The following is a 17,648-nucleotide window of genomic DNA, read 5'->3' as shown; positions in this document are numbered from 1 at the left end:
AACGAGCCACGAAGGATTCGTCACTGGCTACAGCCAACAGAGCCCAGAGTTGAAGTCTTGCGTGCGCTGCCAAAAACAGCTTGCAGGTACTCACAGGTTGGCCCCTTCCACTCTGCATCTGTCAATAAAGTGCGTGTCCTTCCCCCCCGACTTTTCCCAGCTGACCTTTTGAAGCACGGCTGCGGGTTCTGCCCCCTCTCCCCTTTGACAGCTCTGAAAATTCACCCTGAACTTTGCGGTGATGACTGGTTTATGGCAGGGACCAGCAGCCTTCCCTGGGTGCAGGGCTGGCCTGCCTTTCTCTTCCTTAAAGCTGAACTCACGCATGCCTGAAAACACTTCAGGGAGATGCTGCCTGTTCAGGGGACAAAAGGGTCCTCTTCAGCTGGTGAAGCTTGGAGCTGGCTTTTGCATGAGGAAGAAACTTCTGCGTTGAAGTTTGGGAGCCAGGAGATCACTGCTGACTGAAATAAAAGGAGCAAATGCTGCTGCTGCTACTTTCCTGTAGTTCTGGTGACCTTCTGGAAAGAAAACTTATTGCTTGACCTGTTCCTTGCAGCAGAGAGGGAACAGTAAAAGTCCTTTAATTCACTGATGAGGAGCAGGTTTCTCCTAGGCTGGACCTAGAGTGGTGTAGTAGGGACTCCTGCAGTAGCAAGGGGGCATTTCTGTGAGAGTTTCTTGCAGGTATTTTGAGCCTTGATCTACTCCAGCTGGCAGCTCAGGGTGGGCCTCCCAAGGGCTTTTTTACCCAGAGAAGAAAATGAGAAGGTGGTTTGGGGGTAGAGTTTCCTTCTGCTGTAGTGTCTCTGCTTGGTTTCTCTCCTTGCTCCCACTGCAGCGGCTAGCTGGGACGATTCAGAAGCTGAGCTGGAAGTCCTCACTGTGTGCCCTGTGCGATGCCTGGCTCTGCTCTTCTTGAGAGTCTTTTGCTTGTGCTGAGCAGCATCTTTCAAGTAGGTTCCCTTGGGAAAGGGGCAAGATGGGGTAGTAGGGTGGTACCTTGTGGCCCATCCACATGTGTGACAGCAAGGGTAGAGAGGAAATTTCTGGGAAACAGCAATATTACAAAAAAATGAGAGCAAAACTGGAAATGCCAGGATGGAGAGGCACTGTCTGGCATAGTGGCATGTTGCTGGGCCCTGCTTTCTCCAGAAGCATTGATGGATCCTGAAGGAGACATTTTGGGACCAGGTATGTCTGTTACCTGAGAGCAGCGTCAGAAGTGATGGCCACTGGGCAGGGAGGCCAGGCTGCTCCATACCCAGCTGGCGGAGGTTCTGCACCTTTGGGACTTTTACAAGGGTTTTTTTTCCTGTGCTTACTGGTGTAGTTTGTATCGCTGTGGCCGTACATACGTATTTATGACGTAAAACCTCTGTTTTCTGTGCTTTGAGGAGGAGAAACGTTGCATTGCAAATCTTGTGGAGGAAGCTGTGCTCAGAGACCGAGTGAGACTTGGGGGTGGATCCTCCTCCCATTGGCACCAACCCTGCTGGGCTTGAGGGCACCGAGTCGGAGTGCACGAGGGAGCTGGGGCTCCTTTTGCAAACAAATAAGAGCGCACAGTCCCTCAGCACCCCGAGGAGTGCGTGGTGCGTGTGTTGCGAGCACAGAGCAGACAAAAGTTGCTGGGGGATCTGTCTGCTTTGAGGTGCTGCATCACCCTGGGGTACTCAGCTGAAAGGAAAGGGTCTGAGCGAATGTCTCCTGCTGGCCCTTGGTGTGGGAAGCAGCAAGGTTATAGGAGGATAGAGCCGTGTGTTGGGAGGAAGGCTGCTCTGCAGGGGCAGCGAACGGGTTAAAGCGCAGCAATTCCGCCCAATCAGTCCGCCTTGCCCGTAATAAGCAATTAACAGAGTGTAATTGTGCAAATCCATATGTGGCAGCAATTACCAGGGAGATTAATGGATTCCTTCCTTTCTGAGCGGACCCCACCGCAGCTTGCCAGCGTCCTCCCGCCACCCAAAAGGACTTGGCGAGGGGGCGAGCGGGAGCTGCTGGGTGCTGGGCACTCCGTGATGAACCCAGCCTCCCTTATGGGCTGCCTGGCTCGGACCTGGCTTCCCGAGGACAGTTCGTGCACAGCCCGCCGTGTCCCTGCCCTCCCCATTGTCCATTCATTCCCCGCTCCCCTCTCCCCTGTTTAGTCCTAATTGCTGCAGAATATCACATTTGTTTCTCCTCTTTTTTTTGGTAGCTTTGTTGTTTTAGCTGCCGTGGGTAAGCCAGCACGCTGCTAAAAGCATACAAGAAGCGAGGAGGGATGGCAGCCAGGGAAGTGGAGTGCTTGGCACTGGGGCTTGGGGCAGATTTGCAAGCCAAAGTGCTTGGGTTGTATTTGGAGAGGGGCATTTCATGGGCACGCTGAGCCTGCCACATCCCTTGGGATGAGTTTCCTTAGGGGCATGTGGCAACAGAAGCAAAGAGTGACCCTGCGGTGGGCAAATCCTTCCCTTCCAAGTGCTTTTGGAGGAGTGAAAAGGGGTGGAAGAGTACTGATCCCTGCTGGGGGAGAAGGGAGTGAACTGGGGAACTGTCCTGGGCTCGTCCACAGCTGCACCTTGGGTACTCGGGATGCAAAATCCCCTGTCCCACTTGGCAGCCTCACAGCCAGCCTTGCCTCTGCGCCACGCACGTGGGTCTGAGCCGTGCCGCTCCATGGAGAGCTCAGCCCTGTGCCAAGCCGTGATCCCTGCCCTGACAGCTCGAGCAGGAGCTGGGCAGCGTGATCCCGTGGGGAGCCTGACGTGCCGGCCGTCTCTGCACGCACGGGGCTGCGGGTGCCCCGGGGCGGCTGCGCTTGCTCAGCCGGGGATGGGGATGGGGAGCCAGGTGCCCTTTGGAGCCTGGGACAGCACGGAGAGATCGCATCGCATCTCATGTCAAGCAAAGGTCTCGTCTCCTCGCTGCCGTCCTCGTCAGGCCAAAATGTGATGCTGGGGTTTGAAGCTAGGCCTGTGATTTTATTTATTTGTTGCCCTGTTGCCTCAGTCGTAGGCTCCAGGGCTGGCTATCCCCGGGGTGGATATGCACGGATGTCCCCACAGGGCATGGGCTGGCTCCTGCCTGGCTCATGGCTGTGCCCATGGGGATGGACATAAAGGACATTTTTCTTCGTGTTACAAAGGACAGGAACACGGCTGTGCATGGTGCTCGGCAGAGACACAAGTGAAGCTGCCCTCCGAGGAGGGTTGCTGGTGATGGAGGAGGTTTTGGGAAATGCTTGCCCAGAGGTGGTGGGGATGTATGGAAAGGTGCAGCTTCCTCCAGGAGCAGGAGAGGCAGAGAGCCGTGACAGGGGAGCTGCTTTCAGCTCCGCCTGGGCTCCTGGGAGGCAGGCCGTGCCATTCAGGGGGTCTTCATCCCGAAGGAGACATGGGGGCAGCTCTTGGCTCTTGCAAATGGGAGGTTTGTTTGCCAGAGAGCTGTGTCCGACAGCGTTAGCTGAGGCCTTCAGCTCTTTTAGCTCTTCCATTTCACCTGACCAAGGGTTCGTCGATGCTCATCCTCCCTTGCTGCTGTGTCATCCTAGGTTAGAGGTTACATGTGCAAGAGCATGGCAGGTATGTGCATCTTCAAGGTCCCAAAAGCAGGACAGACCCAGAAGAAGCTCGTGTCTTGGCAGAGCAGCCTTGGAAAGCTTCCCACCTGGCACACCTGCCCTGCGGGGCTCAGAGGGATACTTGAGGCACTGAGGGATGTCTTGCACAATTTCTGGGATGCTTGAAGTGTTGGGTCTTGGCTGCCCTGGTTTTAGGCTCTGGGGTTGCGAGATTTAGTGGATAGAAATGATATAAAAGCCTTGCTGGTGGAATGAGCCTGGGGAGGCTGTGAGGGCAGCCTGGCTGTCAAAACTTCCCTGTGGAAACAGCCCTTGGCCTGTGCTGACTCCCAAACTGCTCTTGGGAATGATCCGATGGAAAGTGCCAGGGCCTGTGATTACAAGCAGCAGGACAGACCCTGGGACCATGCCCTGGAGCTAGTGAATTTGCTGGTACAGATGTAGCCTCTGGGGCTGTGCTGCTGGAAACAGTTACAGCAAAGAACACAAAATGAAAAAAAAAAAAAACAACTGTGGAAAGTTTGAGGCCTCTGGATTTTGCAACTGGGATGTGTTTGGCTTACAGAGACAGGACTGTGTTGGAGAAGCTGCTCAGGCATCTTCAGGGCTTGCTTTATTATGCAGTGTGTGGATTTCTTCAGTCGGTGCACAGAATTGCATCGCTCTGCCTGCATTATCCCAGCCCCTTTCCTTTCTCCTGCTGCACAGAGCTGCTCCTTCTGCTCAGAGGCTCGAGCGGCTGGGGCTGAAACATGTGGCTGCGGGCAGGCTCTTGCTGCTTCTTCCTCTCCCTTTCTACTGGGAAGAGGTTGGGGGCAGAGAGCAGATGCTTGACAGTGCCAGCAAATGTCACTGCACAGCCCTGCCAATTCTTCATGCGTTTGCTCCTCGCTGCTGCGCTGTCTTGGCTCTCTGTGTGGCGTGCTCTGCGCTTGCCTTGATCCAGGGCTGTTGCTTTTTGTGAGGCACAGGGAATTTTGTCACGCTCACAAGGCTTTAAATAGCGTTGGATTTTCTATTTGAGGGCGATCATGTGGCTTTCTGGAGGAGAATTTGTTTGAAAGTTGATGGAGGCTGTTGATAAGGAAAGGGACGCTCGCTGCCGCTGGCTCCTTATCTGACCCTTGGCTATGCAGGTGGGTGAAGGGTTTCAAGCAGTTTCTGTGGGGAAACGCTGAGGGGAACAGGTCTCGTGGGAGAAGGTTTAGGCTGAATTTCGTGTTGCGCTTGTCTCCCTTTGGCTGCCACAGAGAGGTGGGTCCCAGGGGAAGGGCGGCCACAGACGAGGGATGTGCTCATCTGTCGGAACAAGGCAACGATGGCTCAGTCACCTGAATGCCAAACAGAGCAGGCTGGCTGTCTCAAACCTACGCTGGCTGGGCGAAGATGTGGTCTTCATTTGTTTTCCTGGTGGCCCAGAGGCATTACAGGTCTGAGCCGAGGGATCAGCTAGTGCTAGTAGTGCTAGGCGAGGGCTGCTGAATCAGGGTACTTGCAGCCATGCAAACTTGCTCCAAGACTTGCCTGAAACTCCGTGGAGCTCAGGAGAGCCATCCCCAGGAAGACCACATCGTTACAGAAATGGGTGAGGTCTTTGTGCATTAGAGGAGACAGCAGAGCACTAAGAAATCCTGCCCCTCCTTCTTCCATGCAGACACATTGGTGTATGGGTGGTGCTTAATTTCCTTCCCCTGACCCAAGGGACAGTCTGAGGTCTGCTGGAAAGGGGTTAAGGTGCCTGTGGCATCTGGAGAAGTGCTGCAGATGTGGGATCCAGGTGAGCACCTTGGCTCCTGAGGAGCAGCAAACATCTAATAGAAGGGAGAGCAGCCCTGCCATTCCTCTGTGTCTTACAGACAGGGCCTCGCTGGCTGGAGAGAGGACAACCCCAAAGACATCTGGCTGAGACGAGCTGATGGAAGCTGTGATTCAGTAGATGTGGCTTTAGGGCCCCTGGTTCAGATGAAAAGCTCTGCAGCCACGTGACACCAAGTGCTAATTTGGTGTAAATGTCTTCTTCCTTCTTCAGATCTGTTTAAATGATAGCAATGGGGCAGCTTGATAAGGCAGGCTTTATCCTGCACCAGATACAATCTGCTCTCTGCCAGGGTATTGTAGGCATGAAAACACCAGGGAGGCAGCCAGGATTTGGTACAAGCCCTTGTCGTGGCATTGAGGATACACCGGGCAGCCAGCTGCCTGCACCATGGCCAGACCCAGTGAGAGCGAGCTTAGTGCCGTGGCCTTGCTTACTTGGAGAGAACATGGGTTAGAAAGCCTGCGGCGTGTGTTGGTCTCCCTCCCATGCCCCTCTGTATCATGCCACGGAGAGGGAGGTGTCCTACAGTAGGTGTCAACCTCAGGGCTTTCACGTCCATGGTGCTGCGGCTGGTGCTTGCTGCTGTGCCCCAGCCTTGAAGGGGTGGGTGCCAGCCCCTGATGTGAAGCTGCTCCTCTTGCATGCCTCCAATCCTTCCTCCCTTGAGAAGGGAGCATCTCAGAGCAGAAATAACCCCCGTTACCTTGAACTCCGAGATCCACGTTTGCCTGGCTGGTATAAATAGAGCACGCGAGGCAGCCAGATGTGATGGAGATTGACAGGTTGTCTCTGGAGTTTTGCACTTGCTGAAGCAGGAGGAAATGCAAAAGCACGAACGTGGGGATGCACGGAGCAAGAGCAGCAAGCACAGCCTCCGGCTGCATGGGGCATGGGTGACGTCCACCCCCAGGGACGCAGGTGGTCTCACAAAATGCAGGTCTCGTAGCAAAAGAGAGTGAAGAATTGAGCAGGATCCAGGAAAAAAAGAAAGGCTTTTTGAAAGTTTTCCTGGAGTTCTGCAGAGATAGGTGGGAAGACAGTTTTATTTAGGTAGTTTGCTTCTGGGTAGTCAGAGAAGCCCTAAAATCGTGGGGATTTTTATTTGAGGGATTTTGTTTTTATGTTGCTGTCCTTACAAGCACTAATGCAGGATTAACCCAGTCAAGGATCCATCTTCTATCGAAAAATTTCCTCCGAGGAATGGTTGCTGAGGGAAAGCAGCAGCATTGCAGGCAAGTGCATGGGCTGTGTATTCTAAAACTCCTCTGAAAACCTGGGGGCTGCTCTCAGACGATGAGGGAATGTTGTCCTTCATTTTGCTTTGAAGGAGGCCAACCTGGCTGTTCTCAAGCGTGCAGAAATGCCACCTTCACATTCATGTGTACGGCAGGGTTGGAGTGGGGCTTGTATTTGCATTACAGCTTGGAGTTACTCTGGCAGTCTGATAAAGTTTGCTTGCAGGGGGATATCAGGGAGGCATCAAGTGAATCTCGTCTTACCGTGTGCTTTGAAAGCGCCTTGCTGAGCACCAAATGATTTATCAGAGTGCAGCTGAGTTTGTTTCCAGCCCAAGTCTTCTCTGTAACTGAGGGCTCTTGGTCAGAGGCCTGCCTGAGATCTGGCTGACTTTGGCGCTTGCCAGCAGAAATCCTGGCTCTGTCCTGTCCTCATCCACCCTGCGGTCCTGGTTCCACAGCCCAGCTCTCTGCCCTGTATGACTAACAAGTAAAGGAGGATGCTTTCCTTGAGATGCAGAGGACGTGTGACTCTTCCACTTGCAGTATCGTTGCACCTTTCTGTCTGTATGTGCTTCTTTCTGGCAAAGCCCAAAACATGGAGGGACCTGCCTGGAAGGAGGCAGAGGAGCCACGAGCTCCCAGGCCCTGAGCTAGCAGCCTGCAGACCCAGCATCACCCCTCAACGCCATCCGTGCCCAAACCTCTTAATTTGGCACACCAAATCTCCCTGCTAACAGCCACGCTCATTCCCCCACGAACCCTGACCCCAAAGCAATGGATGCTTTTGACAGAAAAGGTCCACATGGCTATTTCTTTGGATCCACCTTCCCGGGAATATTTTACTGCATGCTTTTCCATGACGCTGCTGCTGCTGACCTTTCTGCTCCGGCAAGGGGGAGTCGCTGGGAAGCACATAGGCAGTGATTCTTCGCTCTTACAAAGGCTGGGATTGTTGGCAGCTTGACGCCCCAGAAAGTGTCTAATTGACTTGACTCTCTCTCGCTGGGCTCCAAATGGATTTTCTGCCTCAGGATATCTCGGCGTTATAGTGGACCTGTTGTTTTTGCTCCTCGCGTGATATTAAAAAGTGCATTGTTGGAGCAGAAAGCCTGAGTCAGAACGGATGTGCGGAGAGAGCTGCCTGTCGCCCCATGAGTGAGTGCCAGGACAGAGAAGCAGAGCGGGACAGGGTCACCTGCCACCCACCACCAGGGGCCAAAAAGCTTCTTGGAGCATCCTGGAGAATGAGCTTGGCTTGGTGGTTTAGATGAGTGTTAGCATTAAAAGATCTCCTTGTTCTTTTTAGCTGATTTTGGTGTGTTTGCTCACTCCACTGCAGGCTTGGTCCTGGATGCTCTCTGGTACCATGCCTGGAAGCATCTTGTCCGCATCTGTGTCCAAAAGCGCTCGCGCTGCACCGGTGCCTGCCGGGGGGAGGTAATTCCTGGGAGGAGTGGGCAGCTGGGCCCCGCAACCAGCAAAGCTGCTGGAGGCGCTTAAGCTGGCGTAAGAGGATTCAGTGACACCACTGATTAGCGTCGAGGGCCTCATTATGGTGCTGATAATTGAAGGACTCCCGAGGTTTAAACAGACTGGGAATTATCTGCCCTCGGAGCCTGCTCTTGGCTGCAGGGGACAGTGCTTTCTGCAAGGTAGGCAGTGCCCTCTGAGCGGGGGACAGTGACCTGTGCCCTCCGGACCCTGCTGGTCCTGGCCATGGGCAGGGGACCTGGTGACCCCCATGGGGCTCGGGGGGAGATGGGGAAGGTGTGGGGAGGAGGAGAGGGCCGGCTGCGTTGCTGCAGGTGTGTTGGTGGTGCTGCGCTTGGACTGTGCTGCTGCTGGTAATTGCATTAGCCTGGTGGGGCTCTGGGGCTAATTTCATTAGCTTGGTGTCTGTGGTTAGTGCTTCATGAGAGATAGTGGTGGGGAAGGGCAGGGCTGGGTGGGGAAGGGCTGGTGCAGCAGCTCCCTTCCTCTCCGTCTGTGAGGAATGGCCAAACTGACCTCACTCTGTCTCGTGCCAATGCCAACCAGTACAGCAGACACTGAGACTGGCTCCGGCAATCAATCTGCCTGGAGAAACCCAGCCTCGAGTCCCTGCTCTGTCACCAAATTATTATTTGAGGACATCACTTGGCATCTGTGTGTCTTCCCTCGGAGGTGAGCTGGGAGAGGAAGGGGCATTTTGGCTCATGGGGCACCCAGCCTGGTACCCCTGATGCACCCCAGTGGCCATCCGAGGGGAGCCCCACCTCGGCCACCTGCACCCCATGGGTCTCTGCGGCTCGAAGCAGTGTGACGGGAGGGAGATGCACGTGCAGCTGCGGGGTTAGGACGGCTGCAGCCTTGTTGTTTGCATATGCTGTTGCCACATACATGACCACAGACTGCCTTTAAACAGAGATGAGATGGGAGACTGGGATTCTTGGTCATGTTTGGGGTTTTCATGGTTCAATCCCATGTGTGCAGGGAATGGGGATCATATTTAATCTCTGCTTTCCTGGTTCCGGGGCAGGGTGGGATAAGATGGCTCAACTTTGGGCCTTCACATGTTCAGGGCCTGGCTTCAGAGTCCAGTATCTCAAAAGGCTGGGTGGAGCAGTGCCGAGAAACCTTTTGGATGCTATTCCCACGTGCTGCCAAAACATCGGCTGTGGTACGGTGGCCTTGGGGAGCTGACGGGGACCCGGGGAAGGCAGGACCCCAAGGCAACATTAACATCTCAGGTGGCTTGAACCAGCACCGCTTCGTCGGGAGTCCTGCTCCGACTGATGTCCTGGATGGCAGTCAGCAGCACCGAGTCCCATCTGGGTGCAGCGTGGCAGTGGTTTTCCTTTGTAAGACGACAGTGGTGGTCACGGTGTTGTCGTTTACAAAATAAGAGGGGAGAAATGGTAAGCCTTCGAGAACATGAAGCAGCGTCTTGCAGAAGCTGAGGGGCTGCCTCTGTATGGTCCCGCAGCACTTCTTAAGGGAACCTGGGCTGGTTTCTGGAGCCTGTCAGACTGATTTGTGTACAGGGGCTGGAGCCTCTCCCTGCCCCAAAACCCTAAAATTAATTTCCCAGTGCTTACTTCCCTTGAGGAAAGGGCCTGGAGGGGTTCCCTTGGAGTTGCTCAGCATGCATGTGTTCTGCAGCACTAAGCACTGGCTAACCCAGATCTGCTAAAAATCAATAAAGTAATCCACTTACTGCTTGGGACTGCCAGCCTTTTTAAGGAGCTCAGGGCTGTTTTGTCTTTTCTCTCCCATTTCTTATAAGCTGGAAGAAAGGGGGGAAAAAAAAAAAAAAGGATGGGATGCTGGCAGAGCCGGGCTAAAATCAGGCTTTTTGCTCTGGGCAGATCAATAAAAATAATTCCCTACTAAAACGTCATTAGCACGGAATTAAGGCTGCTGAGATCCTGCGTGGTGGGTGAGGATTAATACCACCACTAAAACTCAGCGTGATGGGCGCTTAAAACACAAAGCGGCTTCGCTGCTCACACCTCCCTGTCCCACCGCTGCCAGCCACGCTGCCGGCTCTGCTCCGGCTCTGCCCTGTGCCCGCTCGTGGGGGCAAAAAGTACCGCTTCTTCCTAAGCAATTGTTTGCTGGTTTGTTGTGGTTTTTTTTTGATTGAAAAATGTTTTTCAGACTTGTCACGGAGGGTAAAATGCTTTCCCTGCTGAGAAATCCAATTTTCAATCCAGAGATTGAAACAAGGCACCTTGCAGCCGGCTCTGCGGGGCCGTGGGGCATCCTGCCCTGCTGCCTCTCACCTCCTGGCCTCTCACAGAGCCCCAGTGCCACGCTAAAAGACCGTGCTGAAGTCACAGCCAGCGTTATCCCCAAACAGCCCGCCTTGCCTACAGGTTAGAAATCCCCGTGGTTGCCAGTTGGGTTAGTGCAGGGTGGAGGGGACTTGGGAGGACGTGAGCTGGGCCAAGCAGGCAGCAGGGCAGGACGTAGCCCCTGGGGGGCTGTCAGAGCCCCCAGCCCTGCGGGCGGTGAGCCAGGCGTGCAGGGATGCCTCTCCCCTCTGAAGTGCCCGCCTTGTCTGCGCAATAAAGCGAGTGGAATGTGAAAGGTGGCCTGATGGAAACCAGGGGAGCCATCTCTTCTGTTTGTATTCCCCCCACAAGACTGCAGTTACTTTTTTTTTTTTTTTTTGTATCAGTAAAACCTACTCTGAATACTGATCTCGTGTCGTACTCTGAGAAAACTGCATGCATGCGCCTGGGACGCGGCTGACGGGCGATGCAGAGTACTGACACTGCTGCCTGCAAGCCTCCTTGCTCCTGGCACCGGTCCGGCTGCTCAGTTGTTCTGCTGCGTGGAGATGCCCAGGTGAAGGCCAAGTCCTGGAGCTGCCGCGATGTACCTGCCGCCTGTAGGGAGCTGTTTGTGATATGATGTCCTCCTGATGTTGTGTGTTACCAGGTAATGGGAGGAGGCCGAATCACCTTTATAAATAATTTTAAAAATATTAATACAAGGAATAAAAACATTTCCTTGCTTAAACTATGGTTAGAGAGGAAGGAGTTTAGTGAAGTCTGAGAGTGAAGGAAGAAAGGGAGCTAACTAGGGTGACCTTTCCTTCACCCTCCACACCAGGTGTGAGGGTGATGCTTGGCCTCCATCACCAGCCTCCTGTCCCTGTTCTCCACCACGTGCTGGTGGCGGTGGCAGGGCTGTGATCCTCCTCCTCCTCCTCCTCCTCCTCCTCCTCCTCCTCCAGCACAGCTCTGCACATCAGGCAGCGCAGACCTGGGCCTCTGCTTGCTTCACAACCTCGGGCAAAATTCCTCCCTCTTCCATTCCTTCGAGGTGACTTCATCTGAGGTCACCTGGCTCAGAAGCACGGGGCCATGCCGTTGCCTCCATCCCTGCTGCCTCCCCCCAGAACTGCAGCCGCAGGGCAGGGGGCTTCCCGGGCAGGGAGCTGGGATGCCCCCCCTGCAGAGCACCGGTCGCTAGAGGCAGTGCCAAAGAACTTCGTGTGGCTTTGCCCTGCTCTGGCAACTGCCTGTTTGTTTCCCCTTATTTCTGCTTATTTTCTGCAGTACTTGATTGTCCGGGTGGGTGGGCAACAAGTGAGCATTAGGGATGGATGGGGGCTGTCTGTGCAGCCTACCCACTTATGCTGCTGTGGCTGTGAACTCTTTGCTGGCTGTTTGTGGTGTGGTTTGAGCCCCCTGGGCTCCGTCCTGTGTCCCCCCCCTCCTCATCCCGTGCAGCTTCAGCAACCTGCTGTAAGCCAGCTCCTTGCAAGTGGGCTCCCCATCTCCTCCGAGCGGTTCCCCACCAGCCCAGCTCGCATCCTTGCACCCCGTCCTGGCTCCAGGATGGGCGCGGGGACCCTGCACCTAACTTGGGTGCCAGAAAGCAAGCCCCTGGGTGCCTGATGCTGAGAGCGATGCCCCTGCCCTGCGTGGTGCAGCAAGGAGGCTGATATTTGCACGTGATGCTTGCCACAGTGCATACTGGGTTTGGGGTTTGGGCTTTTGCCCCTTCCAGCTCCACCCAGTGTTTCCTAGGGGTGACCACGACCGTACAGCGCGATGCCAGGAGTGCAGGTAAAGCAGAACCTGGGCAGGAGCACGATGCTCCACGTCCTGCACAGCCCCCAAAGTGCTTGGATAGCTGTGTGGGGGGTCCTGTTCTCAGCACAGCAGCCCCTCCAGCGGGGGCTGTCCCTTCGTGTGCCTGGAAAACACCTCCACATGGCTGGGGCTAGCATAACTAATAACCTGCATCGAGTCTTGACTGGTGGAAAAGCAAACAGCCGCCTCCTTCTCCACGATGCTCCTCCCCTAAACAACTTAACCTCCCCTCCGCCTCCCAATTTTTGATCTATACCGGAGCCTGCATGCATCCATCGGTGTCTTAGCCGGGCGATTATGCTACCGGGACGCTCTGCAGTGAATTCACAGGGAGCCGAGACAGCCGAAGACAGGAGCCAGCCCTGAGCCGCCGGGAACAAGAGCACATCTCATCCCAGCCAGCAGCTGCTGCCGGCGTGAAGCGAGGATGAGGCCGCGGGAGGAGGCAGCTGCCCCGGTGCCCCCCGAGAGCCCCCGCTCCCTCAGAGCCATGTCCCGACCCCGGTGGGCTGCGCCGCGCTCCGGGCAGCTTTGAAGTGAGAGGAGGTGGTTGTGTTTAGAAAGGCAAGAGATGAACTGAAGATTCAACATGTACGGGAATTATCCTCACTTCATTAAGTTTCCCGTGGGCTTTGGCAGTGAGTATTCTCCTTGCGTTTGTAGTCGGTGGGTTAGGTGGAGAAACTGATCCTGCAGTAGGAGTACGGGGGGAAAAGGGAATTTAAAAATGTGTTTAACCTAGCTCACGTGCGGTGGTAACCTCTGGTGCCTGTGTGCTTGTGACTGAAGTTGTCCTGCGATTCACTTCAGCACGGCCAAAGCAAGCTGCCTGAAATCAGGCAGGCTTGAATCAAAGCCGGGCTCTGCTCTGAAGTTTGGTGTTCGAGAGATGTGTGTGAGTTGGATCTATTCTTTCAAAGAGCAGGAACAAAGCAAAGAAGTGTCTTTCCAATTGCATTTTTATTCATTAAGTTATTGGAGGAAAAAAAAAATGCTTTTAGACATAAAGCAGCCCGCATCGTGGCACTGCCCCCTGGGACACAGATCCCCCCGTAACCGCCAGGAGCTGCCTCGGGTTTGCCAAACGAGGCTGCGAGCAGGGAGACGGGGCTGTGCGGGGGGCTGCGCCCGCTTGCAGGGCTAGGGGCTGTACCGGTCCCCTGCACGCCAGCCAGCCCCCGTGCAGAAACCAGAACTGCTCTCGGGAAACAGGCTCTGCAGTTCCTAGGGCTCGCTTGTTGTCTTTATCCGAAGGTATTAAGCTATTTCCCCTGCCCTAATGTGGGGGAAGCGGAGGGAGAATGGGCTGAGGAGCTGTTGGGTGCTGCTGGGTGGGATTTCTTTGCTGGAGATGAGCTTTGTGCAGACGTTGGATTGCACATGGATGTTCCCACCGCGTATAATTTTCCCTCTTGCAATGGATGCTCACTTCTAGTAATTCTCCAGCTCCATAAAAGCCATAGGTATTGCATCGTCACCCCTGAGTTTCACAAGCGCTTGACTTTCCAAAGTAAGTCCTTAGCCAGTTTCTGCAGAAAACAGACTTCTTGTTGGAAGAATCTACTGCTCACTGGTGTTCTTAAGGAACAAGACAAGCAAAGCCAAGCTCTCTCCTATTGCTGCAATAAGGGGGAAACAATGGAAGTGTTATTTGTGCTTAATTCCTTGAGTATTACGAATGTACAAGGAGACATTCAGACTGATCTTCGCAGGAACCAGGCACGGATCCCTGTAGAGGCAGGGGTCACAGCGCTCAGCGGAGCATTCGGGAGGCTTCTGGGAAAGGGAGCTGGTAGCAAGAAGAGGTATTTCTGCTCCGCCAGTGAAGACTAGGGCACCAATCCAACATCTGGCCAACAGTTCAATATATTGGGACTTTAACTTTCAGTTAGAAGTGCATTTAAGTGGTATTTTAACCTGCTTCTAGCTCGGTTTAGAAAACCAGAGGAGTTTTCTGCTGGTGAATCACTGGCGAGAGATGGGAAAGCATTGGCTGAGTTTTGTTGGGGCTGCTTTAAACCATGTCTCTTGCCCGCCCTGTGCTCCCTGGATGTGATATAGACCTGGGGTCCCTGCTCACATCCACACTCCCCTCAAAGCCGGAGGGTTCCCGTGCCCCCGTTGCAGCTCTGGCTTCCTAAAACTGTATTTGCTTCCTTCTTTTTTTTTTTTTGCATTTAAGTGACTGCTATGTATGCTTTAACTTCGTCTACATTGAACTTAGAGATAAAATATGCATTTTTGATGGTGCGTATAACCGTCACTATGATCCTAAATGTCTGAACAACACCAGGTTTGTGTCAGGGAACAGACATGCACAGATTGCCCAGAAGCACATGGTTTGTGCTGAGAAAAGGACTCGGGACTGTGCAGTGCTACCGAGGAGTGCAGAGAGCAGCAGAGCCAGCGCTCAGGTTAGTCACCCTCACACATCCAAAGCAGGGGATGTGCACTAAGGCGGATGGATTTGCCTTCACAGCCTGGGCTGTAGGAACATGGAAAGGGTTTCAACCCATGGTCTTGTTCCCCAGAAGGATGCGTTTCATCTGACGCCTCGCTCCCAGGGCGAGGAAAGATGCTGCGCTGGCCATCCCCTCTCCAAGCACTCTGGCACAGTTGGTTGGGGACAAGAACTAACTTGGCTCCTCCACAAAGTCTCTTTTATGAGTACTCATGTAACTTGGCCTGCGGCCACACCACCTCCGGCTGCGATCTTGTCAGCTCTCCCAGGCGAAGCGGGGTTAGGCCGGGTCGGCTGGGGGCTTGGGAGAGCTGCAGAGGAAAACCCAGGCTGTGCCTGCAGCAGGGCTGCTGCCCGGCCGCCTGGCACCTTTTTGCCCGTGGTGTCTGTGCCACAGGCTGCTTCTCCTCTGGGTGCCCCAGCTTGCCGTGGCCAGACCTGTGAGCATGCTCTTGTGAAGGTGGCAGAGAGGTCTTTGACCCAACAGATAGAAGTGTGAGACAATCCAGCGATGGGGCAAACCCCTGCAGCCAGTGAAATAGAGATTTTGTTTTAAAAGTGGGAGAGGCTCACTTTCACCTGCCTTCACAGGGCCAAAGACTCTGCAGCCCATGGGGTGCTTTCTGATGGGGACCTGTAGCTTCTCCGGGAGCTCAAAGACCACTGTGTGTATGTTTTGTCCCTGGATCTGTGCGTATGTTTTGTCCCTGGTGGATGCTGTGCTGGAGATCCAAGTGAGAAATCTGATCAGATAATCACAAAAAATCCTTCAGGCCTCAAATTCAATGACTTTTTTTTTTTTGGGAATGGGAAACTTTTATATAACTCTCGTGCATTACTGTTGTCACCAGGGGGAAATGATACCGGTAGGGGTAGGTGGTGGTGAATTTGGCATGCGGTCTTTATTTTAACTACCTGACAAGCAGTTGCTAAGGGATTCTTTGATTGGTAAGATCACCATTGCCATAGAGATACCTTGTCCAATTTCAATCAAATCAGCCCAAGATCTCAAACCAGCATCCGATGCAGAATTCGGACCAAGCCAGGTGAAAGTCTCACGTGCTTCCAGCCCACTGCTCCTCGTGGATCAGGTTTTGGGTGGCCTTGGCTTGAGGAGGCAGCACAGGAGCCGTGTAGCTCTGCACTGCCTGAGAGGAGAGGTGACAGCTTTCCCACTGCCAGAGGGAAACCTTCTCTTGCTTGCTCATCTCCAGCTCTGTACAGTCCCCGTTGCGGAAGCCCCTGCTCACCTCCAAAAATGTTTGCTCCCTTCTGATGTCAGCTGTCAGGGGAAGGCTGCATTATTTATCCACTTGCAGAGTTGAGTGGGCAGGTGGAAGCACAAAGGTTAGTGGACCTTAAAAGCGAGGCAAAACCAGTAACCTTTCTGTAGGATATTAGCGTGTGGATCTACTGCCCGTGGAAACCTGCTTGGACAGTTAAAAATATCACCAGAAAGGGGATGGTTTCTTGGGTTAGCTTACATGCATTGAAAAAATATGCAATCATAGCTGCAAAACTTTTATTCTAATTAACTCGTAGTCCTTGCTACACAACTGCGTCCAATTTCAGAAGCGTTCTTCGCAGGTATTTCCCCACAAAGGCTGTCTCCAAGGATGAGCTGCCTGCCAGGCTGCGCCTCCCACTCCTCTGCTGAAGCCATTCCTTGCACGCCTCTGCCCGGCGCTCGGATCTGCAGAGGAGGAGGTACCTGTGAAGTTCTGCTAGTCGTCATGTCAGGCAGCACAGCTCACACCTTAATCCTTCATGCCAATGAAATGAACCCTTTCTGTGCATACCTGAGACCCCAGAAGTACAGGCGTGTTCATTATTTGAAGAGTTTGCTTCAGCTCTTGGTTCTCTGATGCCTGCCAAACAAGCAAAAACAACTGTAAAGGCTGGAATTGGGATCATCTAGAGATGATCATCTAGGCTTGGATGTTTCTAGTCTGTGTTCTCTTTCCACCTTTTCTCTAATGTAATTGGTGAGATTGGTGTCTCCTGCCATTATTTGGGTGAAAACCAGGACATCTTTATGGGTTGCAGGCTGGGCACTTCTCTTCCTACTGCCTCTACTGAAGTACCTGTGGTCACTCATGCTCTTGCAGCTTGTCTTCCCTTTCAGGCACGGTCCAGTTTTTCCCCTGGGAAGTGCTCATGGCACAGGGATGTCCAAGGTGGCATCATGGAGCCAGTGCTGGTCCTGGGCCAGCTCAGCTGTGTTAGCCCAGCCCTGGCTGCTCAGCAGCGGTGGGGGAGACCTGGGGCTTTGTGCTCTGCAGCTGCCAGGCACCAGCACCTGTGCTCTGATGGAGATGGCGGTCCTGTACTCCCAATTTCGTGAGGCTGGTCGTGCACGATTCCCATCCTGGGCTGGGATTTTGCTGTGGTGGAGATAAAACCCAGATTGAAGTGGAGAATCAGAGCTTTGTCGTGTGCCTGCTTGCTTTCAGTGGCCATTAGGTGGCCACTGCTCAAGGGCAGCGTTATTAAAATGCAGAGAGCTGCGTAGTTCCTGGGGTCTCCTCTCGTTTCTTTCTAATGCCAGCAGAGTCGTCAATAATTTCATATGATCTTACCCCACTTGCTGCAGCAATAGGGTGCACGCTGCGTCCATATGCCCAACCCCTGGCTCCTCTCTACACCTGTGCTGTGCTCGCAGAGGCAGCTGGAAGCAGCAGAGCACGCAGGAACTCGCTCCCTTGTATTTTTAAACTTGGTTTCCTACAAAGAGAAGACTGGTGTGTGTGTGGGGGGCATACAAGAGAGCTCGTGATGGGTTGATCGAGGCACTGGGTCCTCTGGACACTGGCACTGGGCTGCGCCAGCCTGGGTGGGAGCAGAGCCCTCTCCTCCCCTCGGCTCCGCAGGGCCCTGCTGCAGCCGGCCGAGTCCCCGGCCCCGCTTGTCACCTCGTATTACCTGACGGACGGGCTGCAGGCCTGTGTAAATGTCACCTGTGCCCAGCGCCGCCAGA

The 17,648-nt window shown here is 54.0% G+C and overlaps 1 protein-coding gene across 5 annotated transcripts in view; it reads left to right on the top strand.

The window, feature by feature from the left end:
- The window catches only part of RXRG (retinoid X receptor gamma), a 43,917-nt gene that overhangs the window by 13,117 nt on the left and 13,152 nt on the right, over positions 1-17,648 (top strand). The window contains exon 1 of one of the 5 annotated variants that reach the window (XM_080601620.1): positions 785-956. The exons of 2 other annotated variants lie outside the window; for them this stretch is intronic. Coding sequence is in view for 1 of the 3 variants with exons in the window: in XM_080601619.1 (XP_080457745.1) it covers positions 12,800-12,848 (49 nt within the window). In the remaining 2 variants the exon portion in view is untranslated. Of the gene's footprint in view, positions 1-784; positions 957-4,590; positions 4,702-12,314; positions 12,849-17,648 lie in introns of those variants that run through there. 2 more of the 5 variants (XM_080601621.1, XM_080601619.1) reach the window with 2 other exon arrangements.

This window comes from Anser brachyrhynchus, assembly GCF_964034855.1.
Source record: "Anser brachyrhynchus genome assembly, chromosome: 8".
Taxonomy (NCBI): domain Eukaryota; kingdom Metazoa; phylum Chordata; class Aves; order Anseriformes; family Anatidae; genus Anser; species Anser brachyrhynchus.
This window is presented reverse-complemented; position numbering and strand designations above follow the sequence as displayed.